Below are 22,171 nucleotides of genomic sequence, written 5' to 3'. Positions count from 1 at the left end.
TCCTTAGTGTACACAGGTTTTCTCTAGTTGTGGCAAGCGGGGGCTACTCTTCATTGCGGTGGCTTCTCTTGTTGCGGAGCAGGGGCTCTAGGTGCGCAGGCTTCGGCAGTTGTGGCTCACGAGCTCCAGAGTGCAGGCTTAGTAGTTGTGGTGCATGGGCTTAGTTGCTCCGTGGCTTGTGGGATCTTCCCGGACTAGGGCTCAGACCCATGTCCCCTGCATTGGTAGGCGGATTCTTAACCACTGCGCCACCAGGGAAACCCAAAGTGTTTCACATTTTTTAAAAGTATGTATGTATGTGTGTGTATATTTACATGTGTGTGTGTGTGTGTGTGTGTGTGTGTGTGTGTGTGTGTGTATTTGGCTAACTTCAGAATTTCATCTCACACACACACACATACAGGGACTTCATTTGTGGTTCAGTCTATAGATTTTTGTTCACAGGTCTGCTTACTACAATGGGTTCCTTGAGAGCAGGGAACAAGTCTTTTTATATACCCAGCACCAGTACAGGCCCTGGCACATACCAATCGTTCAGTAAATATTCACGGACTTGAATTTTTAGAAAAGCCACTCAAGAAACTCGCTAGCTTTAGGATTCAGGAGGGCTCAGCTTGGCAAAGGGAATGCAATTTCCCCCGCTATAGATATTTGGCAGGTTTTCTTTTTTTATTTTCAGATAATGACTAAACAAGCCACACACTGGATATCGCAATAGTAAAGTTTTCACAAACAAAACTAAAATGGAAAACTCTAGAAATAGTAGCATTCCAGTGTAGAGGAAAGAAAACCAATTTTGGAATCATGCAAATCTTGGGTTTAAATGCTAGCTCCACCAATTCACAGATATGTAAAGATTAACTTGGGTCCAATCACACATATCACCTCTGAGACCCAGTTTCTACATCTGAAAAAATGGGAATAATAATACCTATCTCATAGGGTTGTCACAAAGCTAATATATGTGAAGCCCCAAGTACAATTGGTGGTGATTTTTCTTATCAGTTTTATTGAGGTGAATGAGTGATTTTTATTTTTAAGTCTTTACTATTCCTTTTCCCCTCTCACAGGTGGCAGAAACTATGCCTAAAGGGAACTACAGTACTATCTTTACTCCTGCTTTTCAGAAGGTACACTAATTCTGCCATATATCAATAGATAGGCTAACTGGCTAAAGATGCAACTGTTCATGGGTCCAATGTGGTAATTTTAAGGGAGGCCCTTTCATGCAACTCCAGAGCCCCAGCAAAGTCAACCAGGCTCTTTGGGTAGCCTGTTCCTTCTCTTCTTAATATGGGCTTGCTGAGAGGCATGCAATGTGAAGCAAAAGTCATCTTTGTGATAAACCTAAGATGTAGCATATAAACAACAGGCATTCTTTGAAAAAGCCCATACCCAAATTAAATTTGAATCACTAAGTTTTAGCATTTGTTTGGATACTGGAGGTAGAGAGGAGGAACACTAGTGTTAAAATAATATGTAAAACCAAGGGGTAGAGAGAAAGGAAGTCTTCTGGGTTCATATACATATGTTTACTTTCCATTCACAAATGGAACAAAATAGAGCAATGATTTGCTAATTCCAATCAGCTGAGTACATATTTCACTTCACTGTGCTGCATACTCTATCATAAACTAAAGAAAATGAAAACCTAAGTAAATGAGACTCCCAAATACACCTCTGAAGACAATATCTGTTCCATTCACATTTCAGTGAATATCATTCAATATTTCACCTTATTTCAAGGTCCAATCAAGGCAAAGTTTACATTTTTTCTCTTAAATGATTTTCACTTGGAGAGATGAGTCAAAGAAGAACTTTTAACACATTTGGGTTTCCATTTTCAACAAGGTAGGAACCCATATTTCCTCCCACTCACCCCACCTCCAGAGAATTCACAATACTGTTACTAAAATATATTGAATAATGCCTTCCATCAGTCAATTGCTTTTAACTGAGTGCAATAAAAATAATCTGCTCGTCCAGACCTCATTAACAACTACAATTCTTCGCCTGCTTAAATTTCTGGGGAAAAAAACTGGATCAGTCCACTAAAAAGCAAACTGTAACATTCAAGTAAGCATCTTCAGAGAAATAGAGACAAAGATGTACACTATTACTATAATGCAAATATCCATTATTTAGCACCAAGGAGAACACATGCAATAATGTCTGCTATTGCAAGAACATTTTTGTTAAAGATACATCACATGCAGGGAAGCCGCTTTTCCAAGGATAAACATACATTACCCTGCAGCATCGCTGAAACACCCAATCCCTGGACCCTAAGAGTTGTAACCTAACTTTTTATACTGACCCTAAGACAGCTGGATCTTACATTAAATTCACTCTCTAGTTAACCGTGTTAGTGAGGTTCCAGCACAGTTTTCTAAAGAAAGCAATCTGAATCAATAACCACACCAATGCTGCTCAGAATGTTTGCTCATAAGTAAATAAAAAGCATGATCCCAATATGAAGGAAACTTTTCTCCTTCCTGGCCCCCCCAGCTCCACTTAAAGACTGTAAACATGAATAGAAAGATAACCTTGAGAACAGTAAACTCACCCATACCATCAATAATATCCCTCTAATTCATTTCCTGATTCTACAGTGTTTTCCTAAAACAGGGCAGTGTCAACAGGATGCCAGGAATTCAATATTGCTTTTTAAAGATATATCAAACTGTCTGGAATATACAGTGATGAAAACTGAATACTGCTACTGAAACCATACTAAATTAAATTCATGCTTTCTCTAAACAGAGCTTCCCCAATAAAGTCACAATGCTTTCTGCCTTGGCTCTCTTACAATCCATCCCAACAAGTGAGGTCAGTCCAGCTGCACTCCTGCTAATAGCTTTTTTCTGGAGCAACCCCTCCCACACCCCCAAAGAGTTTTACTTTTATCTGTGGAATTCTCTGCCAGCCTCGGCCTGGAAAACTGGGTGGACCCTAAGGACAGGTGTGGGAGGTGGCCCAAACTGATAGTTATTGCCAGCATAAAGCTGTGATCTTTATAAGCTTCAATTTGAGGCTTTGTACCATTAGTGATTCTTTCTCCACTCCTTTATGGAAGGAGGGAGAGAAAGCAAGCCAAAAAGATGAGTTTCAAAATAGAAAAATCACCACTTGAATTATGAAATCCTCCCAACTCAACAAAGAACTGTTGAAAGTAGCCAAATGGAAAATGTCAAGGTTGTTTGGGTACATGCACAGCTATTAAACATGAGAATCACAGCTTCAAGGTGGGGGTTGGGGGGATAAAAAGCAGGAGCAGAAAAAGAGGAGCACAACAGGGCCCATCCAAAGACCCATTTGCTCAGAAGGGCCCCTCCTGGCATGAACTCCTCCATGTGGGGCACCCAGGCTGGAGGAAAGCAGAGGGTTACACAGAACATTTAGCAGACTTAACATTGGATTAAACACACTACTGCAAGTTTCAACAAATGTTCATGGTATACGTAAAAAACACATTTACAACAAGAAAGAAGAGAGGCACCTGGAGACATCTGACACTGGGCATGCTCTGCAGGCAACTCAGTGCGCACATGCTCTCTACCAGGTTGGCGCAGCCTAGCCACAAAGACCTTGGCACAGAACACTGCAGGATGACAAAAAGGAAGGAAGAGAAGAAGAAGCAGTTAGAGGCCGCAACAAATCACTCCTTCACACAGGCAACTTGAATGTTAGTTGGGCGGGGGGTGCACCCTTGGCAGCTTGGAGGTCAGGGGTGGTAGTCCAACAAAACTTACTGAAACCTTGGGAGAGGGCCCACTTTCTGTCCTACGGAAAGGAGGTTTCTGCTGCCAACCACTAACTCCTCAGGATACAGCGAACAGAATCAAGAGGGAGAGAAAGAATGTTTAAATGAAAACCACTAAAGGGAACTGTAAAGTTTGAGTGCAAAACAAGATTATGGTGAGACTGTCACTCTAGCTTCATAAAAGTAATGGTTTTTGGTCTATGTCATGTAATTATAATTGCTATCATTACATCACCTACCATGTGCCAGGCACTTTAAATGTGTTCTCTAATTCCCACACCACAGCGTCAGGAAACTGAGGCTCAGAGGTAAGTCATTTGCACAAGGACAAACAGCAAAGGAGGGGAGAGTCAGAATTTCAAACCTTGATGGCTGCTATTAAAACCCACATTCATTCCACAAGACTATGATGCCTCTAGTATCATTGATCACCTGAAATTTTATCATCTGGGTACAGTTTTGCACATCCCTAAATAAAATTACAGGCGACCTAGAGACATAAGGCAAAAAGAACAAGAAAGATAAGCGACAGACTGATTGATAGATACAGGAAATAAAAGAGCTGATAAAAACGCATCTGATTTTGAGTGTCATCCATATCTCTGCCTTCCCAAAGGAAAAAACTTTAGAATAATCATGATTTTCATTTTGGACTTTGCTTACAAAGTTCATTTGACACAAGTAAGAATTAAAAGCTTCTTTCATTTACCCATTCCCATTCCTCTTTCAAGAGCTTGCTGGTTTTAAGGGAATTAAGAAAAAAAGTGAAATATAAACATATGCATTATGGCTAGTATTTTTTAAACCATTAGATTATTTATGGTATTCAATAAGTACTTTTTCAGACCTAAGGTCAATTAATTTACTCTGGCAAAATCAATAATCATCCCCCCCCCAAAAAAAAACCACAAAAAACAAACCTGAAGGTAGGTGCTTGGGTTCAACCAAGATACTGCAGAAGCCTCAGGCCCAACCTCATAAACTTGTTTATTCTAGCTATAATTAGGATGGTTAAATATACTCACTTTCCTGGGACAGTCCAGGTTTACACTGGTCCCAGCATAACTTTCACTCTCAAAGTGTTCTGGTTTGGTAGATAAATTCTATGGTTACCCCAACTATAATATAAACAAAGTCCACTATGCTTGAAATCAGACCCGATTCCTTCCTATCCAGCATCTGTACTTTCTAGTTATATCTCACCTATAATGTAACTAGAGTATTGAGATTATTTAGAAAAGGTATTTAAGGAATACAAAACCAGGGCTTCCCTGGTGGCGCAGTGGTTGAGAGTCCACCTGCCGATGCAGGGGACACGGGTTCGTGCCCCGGTCTGGGAAGATCCCACATGCCGCAGAGCGGCTGGGCCCGTGAGCCATGGCCGCTGAGCCTGCGCGTCCGGAGCCTGTGCTCCGCAACGGGAGAGGCCACAACAGTGAGAGGCCCGCGTACCGCAAAAAAAAAAAGAAAAAAGAAAAAAAAAAAAAGGAATACAAAACCAGAGGACTCAAATGGAATAAAAAAACGGAGCAGGTTTTCGGTAACGATAACATGCCACACATTTCCAATAGTGTGCTTTCATTTCAAAGCTTCCCATAGCCAATACAGTAAAGTATATCACTGATACTCCAGTCACACATATTTTGCCACTCCAACACTTTCATAGAGTGCCATAAAAGATGCTGAATAAATGTTTGTATAATATAATGAAAATAGCTGCCATTTATCAAGCTCTTGTTATATGCTAGACAGCTGACATAGTAAACCCTCACAAAAACCCTTGTAAGACAAGTATTATTCCATTTTACAGAAGAGGAAACCAAAGATCAGGAAAGGAGAGCTTGATTTGTTGAAACAGCAACTTGTCCAAGGTACAAGAAAAAGAGGGCTAATTGATGGCAGAATTAGGACTACAAGTTAATCCTGTCTGACTCTAAGCAAACATGTTTTCTTTTTATTACAACAAACTCTCTCTATCCAGAGATACCTAGCAAAATGTTTAGGGCAGAGAAAAGGCCCAAACACATTACGTATGTATACACAGATTACACACATTATTTAATTTAAATAAACTTCCAACATCCTCATAGCTCAAGTTAGGTTTCTTTTTTGGAATCTTTGTAGTTATCCAAATCACAGAATCACTCAGATCTGAGAATAGAGTTTAAGGATTATACTTGTATTCAGCAACTAATACCAAATTAATGCCCAAGCTCATCTGCAAATCAATTTTCATTTATTCACTAAAAACAGATTCCCTCTGCAAGGTTTAACATGTATTTGCCTCAAAGGGTAAAAACCATGAAGGCATAACGTACTGTACCCTAATTAGATTCTGCTAATATGTTGAGATCCAGAACTTTAAAAAAAAAAAAAAAAAGGACCAATTTTCACATTCAATAAATCAAAGAATCATAGACTGTGGAAACTGGAAGACCAATTAGTTCAAACTTCCACCCCTGATTTCAGAAATGAAGAAACTAAAGCCCAAAGAAGAAAAGTAATGATCTTCCCAAGGTTTCCTAATCATCTAATGATCGAATTAATACTTACAAGAATATGGAAAACAACATAAAGAAAAACTTCTGAGAACTTAATTTCAAAATATTAAACATTTATTACAAGTATTTTTTAAAACTTGATATTGAACGTGTATATCCAGAAAAAGACTTTTAAAGGACCCTTTGAGGGTCCAGTTTCCAAGAACTTATCTTTATAACGTCCATGGAAGATACTTTGGGGTAAAGAGAGTGATGCCAGTGTTCATAACAAGTATTAGAACTGCCCTACTTTCACACTCAATTACCCTGAAGCTAAACAACCAACCACAGTGCTGAAAAATAGTCTTTACTCAAAAGAAAATGCCACTCTAGGAAATACCATCTTTAAATAAAGTCTACACCTGCTCATCTAAATAAGGCTCCTCTTAGGTCTAACGGTCCAAGAGGACATTGATCTAATTTGAAAATAACGGCTAATCATAAAAGTTCCATATTTATCAACCTAAGAGCATTAAAATACAGCTCTGACCACAAGCAGTAATTGATTCTTAAAGCTGCTAATTTTAAACTTAGGGACCTGGTTGAAAATCCATGTTGACTATTGTGGAACAACTATTATCCATCACTCTTTAACTGAATAATGTAAAGATTTCTTCATATAAGCTATAATCACAGTGCAGACTATTATCTCTCTTTTTCTTTTTTCTTTTTTTAAAGCTAACAATGGTCTATCTTTAAACTTCTGGAACACTATCTCATTGTTAAAATATGTCTGAAGAACTTACCCTGATACCGTGGGTATTTACCAATTTTAACAAACACTTATTGACCCTACGTATTAAGCTAACAACAATACAAACTAAGCCTCTTTCCTCTTGAGACTTCAGCCTGGAGCTCAAGAGAAACCCAGAGGGATCACGATGGAGATGCTTAAGAGAGGCCTTTCAGGGGTAGAAAACCCCTAAGAAATGTTTGTTTTAATTTCACATTTAGCTACTTGTAATGACCAATATTCTAATTTAGGGTTGTTCACAGAGAACAGGAAATGATTCACATGGGATTCTAACATTAACAGCGAATACCCAATTAGACTGATTATATTTGTATGTTCTATAGCCAAAGAAAATAACGTTAATCAAGGAAACTGATAGTGTTTATTAATTTTGTCATACCCACTGTATAATCAAAAACAAAAATCAGGGCCACCATGCTGAGAAACACTATAAGACAAAAAGAATAATAGCTTTTGGCATTTTTCAAAAGCAAAAAGTTATTAAAAGAGGTAGGAGGGAAATGTCCTAGGCTCTCTTCCTATTGCCATAGGAACCACAAATCAAAAGGGAAAAGTGGCTGCAGGCACCTTGCCTCTGATTGGCTAGCTTTAAGAAGAACTCACAAAAGCTAACTTTGGTCTGTGTCTAGATGGAATTGTTTTGAATATCTTGCCCTGATTCCTTCTCAAAGAGGCAATTCTTTTAAAAGCTACTCAAAGAGGTATTTTATGTTAATCGTCTCTCTAATGTCACTCTGATTTAGAAATAATGCCCTATAAATCCTAATTTGTTTCTTTCCACAGAACTACCAGCTTCTTCTATCATCATGATTGAGATAACCAAGTTGAGGGGCTTAAATACTATTCCATTCAACAAAAAACTTACCTGACCTTATATCTGCAGACAGAAACGCAATGAAGATATTCTCTCTTTCCTCCAGCAGCTTACAGGAGGGAATTTTGAGAATGTGCCATGTAAATACACACACACACACACACACACACACACACACACACACACAGTCTCTTAACACACCCAAAGGAGGAAAATGCCTAAACTAAGCCATAAAGGATGAGTAGGAGGCAGCCAAGGGAAAAAGAGAGAGAGACACATTTCCGGCAGAATAAACAGCATTAAGCAAAGCCAAAAAGCTAAGAAATGGCAGTCCTATTCAAGTATCTGCAATTAATTTAGCATGACTAAAGTATCTAAGTGTGAGATGAGGAAAGCCTGATAGAGAGGGGCCAAATCACAGAGGACTCCCTTATACCATTCTATCGAACTTGAGACTTCATCCTGTAGGAAAACAGCTCTTAGGCTGCGTGCTATAGCTCACCAGTAAACAGCCAATCCTTCCCAGGTGTGTGGTCCAATTTTTTATCAACGTGTATGAGATTTTTTTTTCCCCTGCAACTCAGTATACCTACTGCTTCAACAATATGTGTCAGAGGAACAGAAGCAGGTCATGCAACACACTGGCAAGGGTGGGGGTGAGGTTCTTAGACTAAGAGAAGTAGGAGATGAAGCATAATATCAAGCCAAAGCCAAGCCGATTCAAGCAAGCATCAAAGAAAAAAGATGCTGTTCTCTAGAACATGTGGGGAACATTTGCCACATGCAAGAATAGAGAAAAAAGAAGTTGGCTCAATAGTAACCCAATGATAAAGAAAGGAAGTAATAAACAGTATACAAAAACTGTGTATGTTTTTATAAATATTGTGAAATAAGAGTGTTTAGAATGGTTTAATTCCTTCAAATGAGACATCAAAAACTTTAACATTCAAACCATTTCTAGAGACAATGATGAGACAACTATTAAACTTTTAGGCAGAGGAATGACCTTTGGCAGCTGGAGTAAAGCATGTTAAAGAGAAGTTAGAAAGATAAGTCTATTAGAGAGACTAAAGACAGCCCCTCATTTTTATTTTACAACTAATGCAAATTTCTTTCAGCTGGGCTACAAAGAGTAGAAACAAGGGCCAACACTTACCTTTGGAAGTACATGTCTAAAGTCAATTTTTTTCCAATAAAACTCCCACCATAATACAAAGAGTGCCATGATAATGAAATGGGAGCTACCAAATACAGAAGGAACGAGAGAAAAGATCTATTTCATAGTAATCACTTGGCGATAACACCCTCTCCACTGGGAATCTCTATCCAGGAGTGCGGGACTTGGTCCTGAAGAATGATACAGTAGGTGGGCTCAAGGAGAGTATGAAACTCCAGCCCTCTAAACCTAGATGTGACAGCTATAGAGTATCCATTCAGTTTCTGCTGGAGGCTGTCCTCATCTCAAAGCAAATAAAGCAAGAATTAAAGTTAATCCAAATTAGGAACTATCCTATTGTGTCTGAATTCTCAGACTGTTGCTTTTCAAGAAGCTGTAGTAGTTGTAATGAAAACAGAGCCACAAAGCTTTTAAAAGTGTCTTTCTGGGGCTTCCCTGGTGGCACAGTGATTGAGAGTCCACCTGCCGATGCAGGGGACACGGGTTCGTGCCCCGGTCTGGGAGGATCCCACGTGCCACGGAGCGGCTGGGCCCGTGAGAAATGGCCGATGAGCCTGCGCGTCCGGAGCCTGTGCTCCGCAACGGGAGAGGCCACAGCAGTGAGAGGCCCGCGTACCGCCAAAAAAAAAAAAAAAAGTGTCTTCTAAGAGTCACAATGTAGGTTTCTGCTCTTCTAATGTTTGATGGCAGCCTACAAGAAATAGCAAACTCTCACCAAATAACTGTATTGTTTTTAAAACTAAGAACCATAATAATCAGGTTGTAGCATTATGAATTCTACAACCTGATTAACTTTTGTTAATTCATAGTTTAAAGCTATTTTCCAAAGTGTTTTAAAGAACTGAACACTGGTCCATGCCTCAATGTGTGAAAGGCTTACATTTCCTTATAATGGTATTTTATTATAACAGAATTTGACAGTAACCATGTGACATGTAACCAAGAACGTGAATGCTTTAATTCTTAGCAACTGTACTGTAGAACTACATATTTATAGATAAGGCACCACAGGGTATTTTCAGGCTGCGATATATGTTAAAGGAAGAAAAGGGCATGGGGAGAAGGAGGCAGTGGAATGAGAAAAGAAAAAAGGATAAGAATGAGGAAAATTGAAATTTACTTTTTTTTGACAAGTTTTAGAGATGCAAACCCAACCAAATTGTAGTGGAATCAGGATTCAAAGCCAGAGCCCAAACTTTCCTTAAATCCTACTACTAAAACCAAAACAAAACCCCCAAAACTTTCAATGTCCAAATATCTCATCTTATATGATTATCTAAAAGAAGATACCAGAACCCAAAACTAAAATGGATCTTCACAGTTTTCTTTGGTAGAGGGACGAAGGGTAATTTTTCTTCTATAATTTCTGTTCATCCATATTTTCTAATTTTTCTCCAATGAACATCTAGTACTTATAATAATATTTTAATACTACATTGTATAATTTTAAGTGATGCTTTATTTTTATTTAATTGTATAACTAGTTATATAAGTTGTTATAAGTTACAAATAGTAACTTGACAATTTAAATAAAAACAAATTCTTTTCCCAAGAATTAATTTAGTCTATCTCAAATACCTGTGGTTTAAAATGAGTTAAAATGCTGAGTGCTAGAAAAATATTTTACCTAGTGACCTTCAGATACAGCAGTGAGCATCAAAACGGTAACAGCTTATTCCTGAGTAACTTCAAATGAAAAAAAAATCATCCTTGTCCAGTTCACAACTACCACTCAAAACTGTCACTATGTTTTTTCAGCACTCTAACAGAAGCTGGAGAGAGGAAGGATTAGATGTATGAAGGGGGAAGCAGAATCTCTATTCGAAGCAGCATGACAGAAAACAGGATGTAACACAATAATCTATTTCCGGCATAGCCACATGGGTCCTCAGTTGTACCAGGACCTGTCTGAGGTTCAGCTGCCAATAAGGAACAGATTCCCCTAGCAAGCTCCAGGTCAGATCAGTCTGACCCAATCCCAATGGGGTTTATCCAAGATCCACAAATCCTGAGACAGCAGAGAGTTAAACAACAGTTAAATTAAGTACATCTGAGCCTTTAGGCAGTTAGCATCTCTGTTCCAATTAGGAACATTTTTCAGGACTAGGGGAGACCAATAAACTATAAATTTAATATCATTTTCAATAAAAAATGTTAAATGTAAATGAAATTTACAAAAAAGGATAATTTGGGAAGGAGATGCAAATTTGTATTTTCAGAGTGCCTACTATGTGCTAGACACCGTACAGCTATCGGGATCTCATTAACTGACACACCACCTCTGGACAAACAGGTACCTTAGTTTTAAAGAGGAAGAAACTAAGGATCAGAGACATCAAACCACTTGCCAGAGGTCAAAAGTAGCAGATTTGCAACTCTGACTCCAAAATCCCTACTTTCTTCCCTGAATTATACTCCCTGTCACTTCCTTTGTTAGACATTAAACTCCCTAAAGCAGCAATTTTCCTGATTTACTTTCAAATTTTATCTGCTTGTCACTCATCTATACTGCTGATGGGAGCATAACTGGTACAACCTCTCGTGTGCAACTTATCAATACATACTCAAGACTTGAAAAAAATGCACATCATTGATTCAGCAATTTCATATGTAGGGAATTATAATACAGGAAAAAATAAAGATATGTCCAAAAATATAGCTAAGAAGATGTTCATCACATGACTGTCATAACAGCAAAGGAAAAAATGCCCAACAATAGACTGGTTAAATAAATTACAGATCATCCAGAAGACAGAATATTATGTTTCCACCAAATAAAAATCATTTATATAGGAGTATATTTATTGACCTAGAAGTAAGTTACATAAGAAAAGGAAGTTACAATACAATGAAAAAAGTTCAAGAAACCTTAAGTGAATAAAGCCTACAAAATCAGGACTTACATTATATTATGATCTCATTTTATTTAATAAAACACATATAGGGGCTTCCCTGGTGGTGCAATGGTTGAGAGTCTGCCTGCCGATGCAGGCGACAAGGGTTCGTGCCCCGGTCCGGGAAGATTCCACATGCTGCAGAGCGGCTGGGCCCGTGAGCCATGGCTGCTGAGCCTGCGCGTCCAGAGCCTGTGCTCTGCAACGGGAGAGGCCACAACAGTGAGAGGCCCGCGTACCGCCAAAAAAAAACCAAAAAAAACACAAAAAACACATATAGGATACAGAATTAAATACAGGTGATTTTTTACTCTTTTTGCCTACCATAGTTTTTCAGATGCAGCCAATATAAAACTGGCAATATAGTATTCCAGTTTCTCACCCCTTTCTCCTCCAGGCCACCTCAAAACAGAGTAAGTGGCATTTCCACACTATTACTTGGGGTTCTGGTCCTAGCAACTTTTCCCTTGGTTCAGGCCCATGCTCCAATGAATGTGGAGAGCAGGTGGGGTTAGGCTAGCTACCAGAGTTTGGTTGCACTCTGAGGTGACAAAGACATTACCCTAATAGCTGAGAACACCCAGCCACAGAAAACTCTTCACCAACCGTGTTGTCTTAGGAGGCTACCACTTCTAAACATCTGACAATCCATACTCCACACTGCATGACACCTGAAAAGAATTCCAGGGTGCAAGATTTAAAAACTCACCTTGTTTTGTAGACATCATCTGAGCACCAAGAGACATCTGCTCTCATTATCTATACCTGGGCACCAGCCCCACCCTGAGTCAGTCCAACCTCCCCTTCTTTACCATTCCAGACACAGGTGCTGGCGACACCCCTTCCTCATCCTTCTACCAACTCTCACAAGCCAAAAAGCTTTAATCAGAGAATTTCTGGAAGTGCCTACACAACAAGATCTGACTGCCCTATCATAACAGTACTGAACCAAAATTCTTACCCTACTTTCATGTAAGAGAGTGCAAAGTTTATCATGTTTTAAAAAGAACGTTAGAGTTTATTTCCTGGCAGTCTTGTGGTTAGGACTCCATGCTTCCACTGCAGGGGGCACAGGTTCGATCCCTGGCCGGGGAACTAAGACCTCGCAAGCCGCTTGGCATAGCCAAAAAAAAAAAAAAAAAAAATTAGAACACACAGAAAGAGGAAACTTTTTTTCCCCTGATATAATGAACACTCTCATTTTTTCTAGGAAGAAATATCACCTTCAGAAAGATGCCTTAAGGAATGTTACTGCATCTACTCTCAATAGGTCTGACAATTATAGTCAGACCACATCATAATCCTACTTTAACTCTTTCATTTAAACTGATTATTCATTCAAAAAGTTTACTGAACATGCCAGTATACTAAATGCTTCAACAGACAACACAAGAATTCTGAAAACCAAATATTCTGGTATCAAAATTATTTCTGGAAATAAAGCTATATTATTTCCCAGTTCACTAAAGGGAGATAAATGGCTAAATTCCTAAAGTATAAAATACTTCAAAGAAATGCAGTTTCACTGCTTTCAAGAGAATTAAAACTCAACCTCCACTAACTTATGGTATTTTAAAAATCACTTCCAAAGACTTTCAAAGCTTCCGCTATCTAGCATGCTTCCTGTCTCACTGTACCTATCAAACGAAAGTTGGTCCTGCTAAGAAATCTTTTGAAATCAAACCTTGCACCATTTAAACATGCCCTCTAATATTTTCTAAACACTGCTCATTTCTCGAATACCCATTTATTTTCAGAGACCTAACCAGCCCCCATTCCAAAGAAACACATATTCCAAGTTAGTAGAGTCTCAATGTTTAAAATTTTATACACACACACACACACAGAGCGATAGATCTAGAAAAAGATCGTAATCAAAAGTTTGCTTCTTTAAGCTAGGAATAGCATGAAAGTGAGTGGTCCAAGCTAATAGATATACAGGGATTTATCAACCCTTAATTAAATGTATAGTAAACTTTGCATTTGCTCTACTTTCTCATATAATCCCCATTGTTCTCATATCCTAAGCAGACCTTGGTTTCAAATAAGAATGAAGTTTTGTGCCTCACAATCCACTGGGCTCTAAGAACAAATGAATCTGTCTTTCAGCCGGGGGCTAGGACTGCCTTAGTAAGGATTCCTGCTGCTTGCTGCACAGCAAGGTTGTCTTTGATTCCCTTCACACTGTTTCCTGCAGGCAATTGGGTAAGGGGAGTTCTTACCTCTTGAAGCCAGAGATTTCATTAAATTCTGGAGCTGAAAGGGACCTTATAGAGAGCATTTTGTCCATCTTCTTAAAATGTTTTTATAGCCCAGGTCTTCTAAATATCTCACGAGGTGCTTTTGGTATGTACCCCCTTGAAAGCACCTAGTCTCAACAGCAGATAATTGCTGCGAGACACATGCTACGATAAGGTCAACCTATACGTTACAGACCTTTGTGCAGGAGTACATATGAACACAGGTAGACTACAACACTCTGGAAGTTCTCACACAAAGGAAGTAATGAAGTCAAGATGTAAAGGCCCAATATCAATTTAAGAGATACTGGACTTCTTTGTCAAAAACACTATTAAGCGCCATTGTTTTAATAACTTTATGTATGACAGCTATAAGTGGTCAGTCAAGATGTTCTACAAAGCACAGAACAGAGATGTCACCATCATAATAAATTTTTTATTAACTCTGAGAAAATACAGAATTGAGAGGAGGATCAGAAGACAAATCTCATGCGGGCATTTTTTTGCTGCACTTAAGACAAAAAAAAAATTCCATGATCCACATTTCTTTTAATCGACGAATTAAAAGTCTAAAGAGAAACAATAAAAACAGCTACCAAGGGGCTTCCCCGGTGGCGCAGTGGTTGAGAGTCCGCCTGCCGATGCAGGGGACACGTGTTCGTGCCCCGGTCCGGGAAGATCCCACATGCCGTGGAGCGGCTGGGCCCGTGAGCCATGGCCGCTGAGCCTGCGCTCCGCAACGGGAGAGGCCATAACAGTGAGAGGCCCGTATACCGCAAAAAAACCCACAACAACCCCCCAAAACAAACAAACAAAAAAACAGCTACCAAGATTGGGATGTGAGCAAAAAAGGTTGAAAGGGTGATATTTACTTTTACTTTGAAAATAATCAAATTCAAAAACCAAAAATTGGTCTATAAACCACAGGAAAACACAGAGTACTAAACTTTCCTATAAAATTTGTACTTTATTTCCAAATAAACTAAGTGTTGTATTTCCAAAATAATTTATAAAAAATAAAGTAATACAAGCAATTAATAAGACAATTTACCAATTTACAATGTAATGCTTTCAGGTCCTCACAGTGCTTGTACAGAGTAGGAACTCAATAAATATTTGCTAATTTATCAAATAATTAACATGTAAAGTCCAGAAGGTTACATGCAAAGCAATAATTTGATTCAGAGGCTAGAGAAGAATGTAATGTTGTAATTTTAAAGGGCTGATGGTGGACACTTGTTTTTTGACTACATCACCTAATCACAGTGTGATTACGTGAATAAGCACATACTCGGGAATAAGCACATACTCCAAGTTGAATCCAGGACTTCTACAGGAGCCACAAGAAATCTCTTTCCCTACTGAGCGTGAACATAAGAGGATGAAAGCTGGAACTGCCCTCATGCTACCACAAGGGACAGCTGGTTCTAGGAGGTACTACATTCACTCTGAGGAATAAAGCTGAAACCACATCTACCTCTGGATTTTTCAAATTATAAATTCCCTGTTTCAGCTTAAACCAGTTTTGAGTTGGGTTTTCTGCCACCTTATACTGGAAAAAAATCATAACAAACCTTAAATATTTAGTTCAAATAAAACAGGCAAAAGCCAAAAACGTATTTGACATGGCCATGGTCTTAAAGACAAAGAATATTCTGCAGATGAAACATTCTTAAATTTATTTTTATTTTCCTAGGAAGTCATTTTATTCTACTAAAAGTATTCAAAACTAAATGTTCGAAGAATATCCCGTTCCTGCTATAACACAGACACTAGAGAAAGAAAAAAATATGTAACAGGGTAAACTAAACACTAAGAAGAATGCAGAAAGAAAGTACAACAGAAAAAACGAGTCCTGATTTTCCAAGGAGCTCTGATACCCAATACTGAGAAAGCTGACCCACTGCTTTACAGGCATTTAATTCCAAATAAGCAATGAGGTTGGCAGTACCAAGTACAAGCACACCAAATAAATAAATAACCTTAGAGCAAGGAATATATTTATCATCTAAGATTACAAAAGTCCTGCAAACTGCTACAGACACAGCATATTACTATTACAAGCAGCACCTAACCTGTGCCCCTCCTGTAACAACTAACCTTATTCTATGCATTTTTGCATAATTTTAACCCTTCCTTTATCTTATTTTACTACATTTATTTTTTCCTTTCGTCTTCATTTATCCACTTATTTTGTTTTTATCTTCCTACACTGTATGGGTCATTGTAATCACTCAAATTCTTTTTTTTTTTTTTTGAAATAAAGTAAGGTTTAAGTATATACTAACAATAGCAAAAGTCATTACATTTCTGAACTGAGAAAAAGAAAAAAGTTGAAAACTTTAAAAACTATAGGAATAAAACTCTAATACTGATAGTCAATACCATAAAATGTGTCATCACTGTCCTTGGCAAAATTGACAACGACATGTGGATATTCCTGCAGCCAGGTTACTGCTTCTCTATCAGCTGTCAATAAATTATGCAGTTTTTAACTCCGAAAAATGCAAATGCAAAGAAGTTCTGTATTTCTTCAAGAATCACTTACTTGGAAAGGAGAGAGAATATCACCAAAGTAAGAAAGCACCATAGCACAGTGGACATAGCATGAGTTTTGATTTTTGTTTTATTTTGTTAATTGATAGAGAAACAAACTAAACTTAAATCTAACAAACCTCTGGATGTGATTACCAATTTATAAGAAATACAAATGAGATCAGAATATGTAGACCTAGTAAGAACATAATTAGCAAAATCCAAATTTGGGGAAGTTACACAGAACAAATGACCAATCCAGTTTCTTCCATAAATACATAGCAAGAAAAAAAGATGGGAGAGGCAATTTTTATAGATTAAAAGAGATTTGAGAGACTATTAACTATATGCAATGTGTGAACCAACTCTGTCTCCTGAATTGGAAAAACCAACTACTACGAGACTTTATGAGAAAAACAAGAGAAATTCCAACAGAGGGCAATACAATATACCTGACCAGTGCTCCAAAAAACTTGTCAAGGTCATCAAAAACAAAGTCTGAGAAAACGACACAGCCAAGAGGAGCCTAAGAACACACGACAACTGAATGTAAGGTGGGATCCTGGATGAAATCCTAGAGCAGAATAAAGACATGAGGTAAAAACTAAAGACAGCTGAATACACTATGGACTATAGTTAATAATAATGCGTCAATAGCAGCCCATGACCACGCTAATGTAAGATGTTAATAATGGAGAACACTATGCAGGGGAAGAGGGTGTATATGACAACTCTGTACTACCTGCTCAGTTGTTTTGCAAATCTAAAACTGTTCTAAAAAGTAAGGGCGATTAATTTAAAAATTATTTGTGAGACAATTAAGCAAATATAAACACTATTTGATATGAAGGAATTATTGTTAATTTTTAAGGTATAATAATGGAACTATGTGCTCTATATGTGTGTGTTTTTATCAGTTTTTTGTTTTTAAGTGCACATCTTTCACAGATACATACTGAACTATTCATGGATGGATGAATGAATAAAGTTAAAAGGGTAGACTACAGCAATGTTTCCCAAGGTTTAGTATTCAAGGTGATTTCTGGTGACACGTAAGGGTGTTTTTTGTTTGTTTGTTTTGCGATACGCGGGCCTCTCACTGTTGTGGCCTCTCCCGTTGCGGGACACAGGCTCAGGCTCCGGACGCGCAGACTCAGCGGCCATGGCTCACGGACCCAGCCGCTCCGCAGCATGTGGGATCCTCCCGGACCAGGGCACGAACTCGTGTCCCCTACGTCGGCAGGCGGACTCTCAACCACTGCGCCACCAGGGAAGCCCCGTAAGGGTGTTTTTAATGTTTAATAGCTATACATTTAATTTAAATACATTATAAAAAATATACAGCTAGCACATCAAACCCATGATTTCACAGATTTTCATTGCTTAGGGTAGGTTTCCCTTAGGAAAAAATTTGTTAAGACTAAAAAAAAAACACTTAGGCAGAGGTAGGTTAAGATTCTAGATTCACACTATGTGACCTTAAGCAAGCCAGCTGTTTCAAGGAGTTACAGCACCTGCTACATCCAAAGCAGGCACTCAATAAATATTAACTACTGCACTATTGATAAAAAGCCAATCTATCAACAGAACTCCAGCAAAGGATAAAAGACTGGAACTGGGGAGAATGAGTTAAGCACAGAATGAGGGAGCAAAGGAAGCATGAAGGCTTACAGAGGCAATGTGGGCAGGGGCAGGCAAGGCTTCCCCTGTTCTTCTCAATCTCCCCAAATACTGACAATCTGCTGCTGCCCACCTACAACCTGGAAACTCTGCTGCTCCAGAGTCTCTGGCACTTTTAAGAGTCCCAAGCTGCCACCTAACACTCCTCAAACTAAGGTGATACCTAGAGGTGCGGAATCTAACATTATCAGAAGAGTTTTTCTTTTCTTACCCCAGGCAGGGATGGGAAAGAGCACAAGGTTTTGTAGAGATAAAAAGGAAGGAAGGGAGGAAGGAAAGGAGGGAGGGAGGGAGGGAGGACAAGAGAAAGAAAGAGAGGGAAAGAATCACTATGTGACCTTGAGCAAAAAAATAATTCTCTTCTCCAGTCTCCATTTCCTCACATGCTAAAATGTGGAAAATAAGCCTATCTTTCAAGGTTATGGTGAAGATTAAAAGGAATCGTAGATGTAAGTCTGGCATTTAACGAGTGTTAGTTCCTTCCCTCCTTACTTTGGCAGGGTGATAAGAGAACCCTTGGTGAATAAAAGAAGTTGGGGTGAAATACACAAAAATAGTAAAGAGCCTTGGGTTGTATCAGTTTTGAACCAAAATAAAGGAGGAGAGGAATTCTGGGGTCAGAAAGTTTGGGAAATACTGGGAAACATATTATTAAAATGACAATTACCAAGTGAATTTCTAAGAGGAGGAGATTACGTGCAGCATTTACTAAATTTACTTGACCTAAGGAAGCAACTCCCAGTAATAGTGATCCTATTAATCTCACACACACACACACACACACACACACACACACACACACACACACACACACACACACACACACGAAAAAAAAGGGAGGGGGGAGGAAAGGAAAGGTTAGCAGTTTACAGCAGCTGACAAATCCTTCAAAATGACAGCTGTAGTATTACTATCTGGACAGATCAGAAGTCAATGTCTGGTTTAGAGGCAGAGAGGGAGAGAAGGGATGCGTTTTGATCTTCTGAAAGGAGTTACTGATGCCAACAGCTTAATTTTCATGACCAAGTCATTTAAAACTAAGAGATGATAGTGAAACAGAAAACACCAAGCAATGGAGTGAATGTATTCATTTTAAAAGTACATATAAACTTCTGATACAAGATGGTTAATTCTTATTTGCCCTCCTAAATTTATTCCTTCATTCAATCAACTGGGCAAATTGTATGGCATGCACTGTGCTAGATGCTGGGAATATGCTATGAACTGAATATGACATGACAGACGTGATCCTTGTCCCCATGGAGGTTACCTTCTTAATAAAGAAGCTGACTCTAGTGGGGGATTACGCAATACGTTTATCAATTACAATTATGTTAACAGCTGTGAAGAAAAAGAACTGAATGCTGTAATAATATGACAAAGGGAATCTAACCTGTAGGGGGGTACATGGGGGCCCAGACACGATCCCTGAGGAACTGATGCTTGAACTCAGCTCTAAAGGACAAGCAGAGGTTAAATGGGCAAGAAAGGAGTTAAGGGTGAAGCCTCCCTGATAACAAATAATAGATGTTAATGCTTGTTAGGTCAAGACAGAGTCTGGTGCACTGGAGGAAGGGGTGGGGGAAAATCACTGTGACTGAAGTATGGAAAGCTGAGGTGAAAAAGAGCAAAAATAGACAAGACTCAGGAGGAAGACAGAGGTGCCAAGGCTGCGGTTTCTGACTGTGCAACTGAAATCATCAAAGGAATATCAAAGTAAAAAGACAATGGCACTGGAAACCTGGCTAGGGTGCTCTCCACAAATATAAGACATTTCAAGGAATTTCTATTAAATAAATATAATAGAGAAAAAACTGGACTGGAAACAGGGGTTCACTGCACGTAAACAAAGAAAAGTCTACCTGAAAAGTAGAAGAATTCCCAGCAGAACCTCACTTCCTAGGTCAAAGCAGCAAAGGCCAGTAGGAGTGAGTGTCCCTGAAGCTGTCAGTGAGGCCAGTCGAGACGGATCCTAACGTGCTTCACAAAGAGCACCGGCAGCCAGGGGGGCAAGCCAGAGCAGTGACCTGGCTTAAGCTTGCCGCAGACAGTCTGCTGAATAAAGCAGATACTCCTGCAGCTGGCTTCTAACAAAAATGGTCATTTCAATCACAAAAGGGCAGCACTGCCCCAGCCACAACAAACTCAGAAGTTCCTCACCCAGGTGACTTCCTTCTGCTACTCCCCAAATGCACCTGGATCTAGAATCAGCAGAGAAGACAGCTAATCTACATATTTCCCTTTCTTCACGAAAGAAACATAAATAGCCACAAACCTAAGAAATATATGTCCAATATCACTAGTAATTTAAAAAAATAAAATTTTAAGTTCTTTAACCAAATTGGGATTTTAAAAAATTATTAATACCTTAAAATGGCATAAACATGGAGAAAAGAGCACTTTCATAGACTACGGTCAGTTTGATATGTTATGTTCATATAAATAACAGAAAGTGGGTAAAACCTTTGGCTATATAAAATACACATGCACATTTTTTGTGTACACTCTTTGACTCAACAATTCCACCTCTTAGAACTTACCCCAAGGTAATACTCACAGATTTGTTCAAAGATTAAACTTCAAGAAAGAGCACCACCTTTAAGTTGCTATAAATTAGAAATAACTTAAATGTCTAATAAAGGAGTGGTTTAACTATTTACCGTTTGCATGTTCATGCATATTTGGCACCCCTTCAAAATGTTATAAAGAAATGTATGATGGTTCAGAAAGATGTCACAAATATTGCTGAGTTTTAAAGGCAGTTTGAAAAATAATTTTATGTGTGAAAAACAAATATGAAACATATATGAAAGAAAAAAATATGTATATGAAGGCAGAGAAGTATACCAAATATTAACAGCAGTTATCAGTGGAACTTTTTATTCTTTTTGTTTCTTATTTTACATAATTTTTATTTGCAATTTTCCTATAATAAATATAAATTACTTCTGTAAAAAGAAAATATAAGTTTCTTACTCAACAGTTTTTTAACATATGTGTAAATAACAGTACTGGGCTAATTGGGTAACCATGGGAAGTAAAAATGAATCTTGATCCCTATCTCAACCATAAAAAACAATTATTTTGAGATGGTAAAAACATACCACTTCTAGAAGAAGGCACAGAGTATCTTTAAGACCTTAGAGTAGGCAAAAATTTCATAAACAGGACACAAAAACTAGTAACTATGTAAGAAAAAATTGATTCATTAGACTTCATTACTATGAAGACCTTCTGCCCACCAAAAGACAATATTAAGACATTGGAAATGCAAGCCACAGAACAGGAGGTGTCTGCAATATGTATGTCTGACAAAGAACTCGTTTCCAGACTATAATAAAGAACTCCCACAAATCAGTAAGTAAAAAGACAACTCAATTTTTTCAAAGGGTCAAAAGATTTGAATAAGCATTTCTCTAAACAAGATAGCTAAATGGTCAATGGGCACAAGAAAAAAATGCTCAACATCATTAGTCGTTAGGGAAATGTAAAATAAAACCACAATGAGATACTATTTCACAACTATCAGAATGGCTAAAACTGAATGACAATGTCAAGTGCTGATGAGGATGTAGAGCAACTGGAATTCTCATACACGGTCAGAGGAACTCTAAGAATGTACAGCCTCTTTGTGAAAAGATCTGGCAGTTTCTTGAAAAACTAAACATACATCTACACTCTACCCCAGCAATTCCACTCCTAGGTATACACAGGAGAAAAGAAATGTCCAAACTAAAACTTGAACACAAATGTTCACGCAAGCTTTATTCGTAA

General features: G+C 38.4%; 1 protein-coding gene across 5 annotated transcripts in view; it reads right to left on the bottom strand.

The window, feature by feature from the left end:
• FBXW11 (F-box and WD repeat domain containing 11) overlaps positions 1 to 22,171 on the bottom strand; it is a 129,547-nt gene that overhangs the window by 88,646 nt on the left and 18,730 nt on the right. Inside the window, exon 2 of one of the 5 annotated variants that reach the window (XM_024753352.1) lies at positions 3,500 to 3,601. The exons of the other annotated variants lie outside the window; for them this stretch is intronic. Coding sequence (XP_024609120.1) covers positions 3,500 to 3,601 — 102 coding nt within the window. The remainder of the gene's footprint in view (positions 1 to 3,499; positions 3,602 to 22,171) is intronic. 5 annotated transcript variants of the gene reach the window in all.

This window comes from Neophocaena asiaeorientalis, unplaced genomic scaffold (genome assembly GCF_003031525.2).
Source record: "Neophocaena asiaeorientalis asiaeorientalis breed wild unplaced genomic scaffold, Neophocaena_asiaeorientalis_V1.1 scaffold268, whole genome shotgun sequence".
NCBI lineage: Eukaryota > Metazoa > Chordata > Mammalia > Artiodactyla > Phocoenidae > Neophocaena > Neophocaena asiaeorientalis.
Note: the sequence above shows the minus strand (reverse complement) of the source record. Positions and strands in the feature narration are given on the sequence as shown.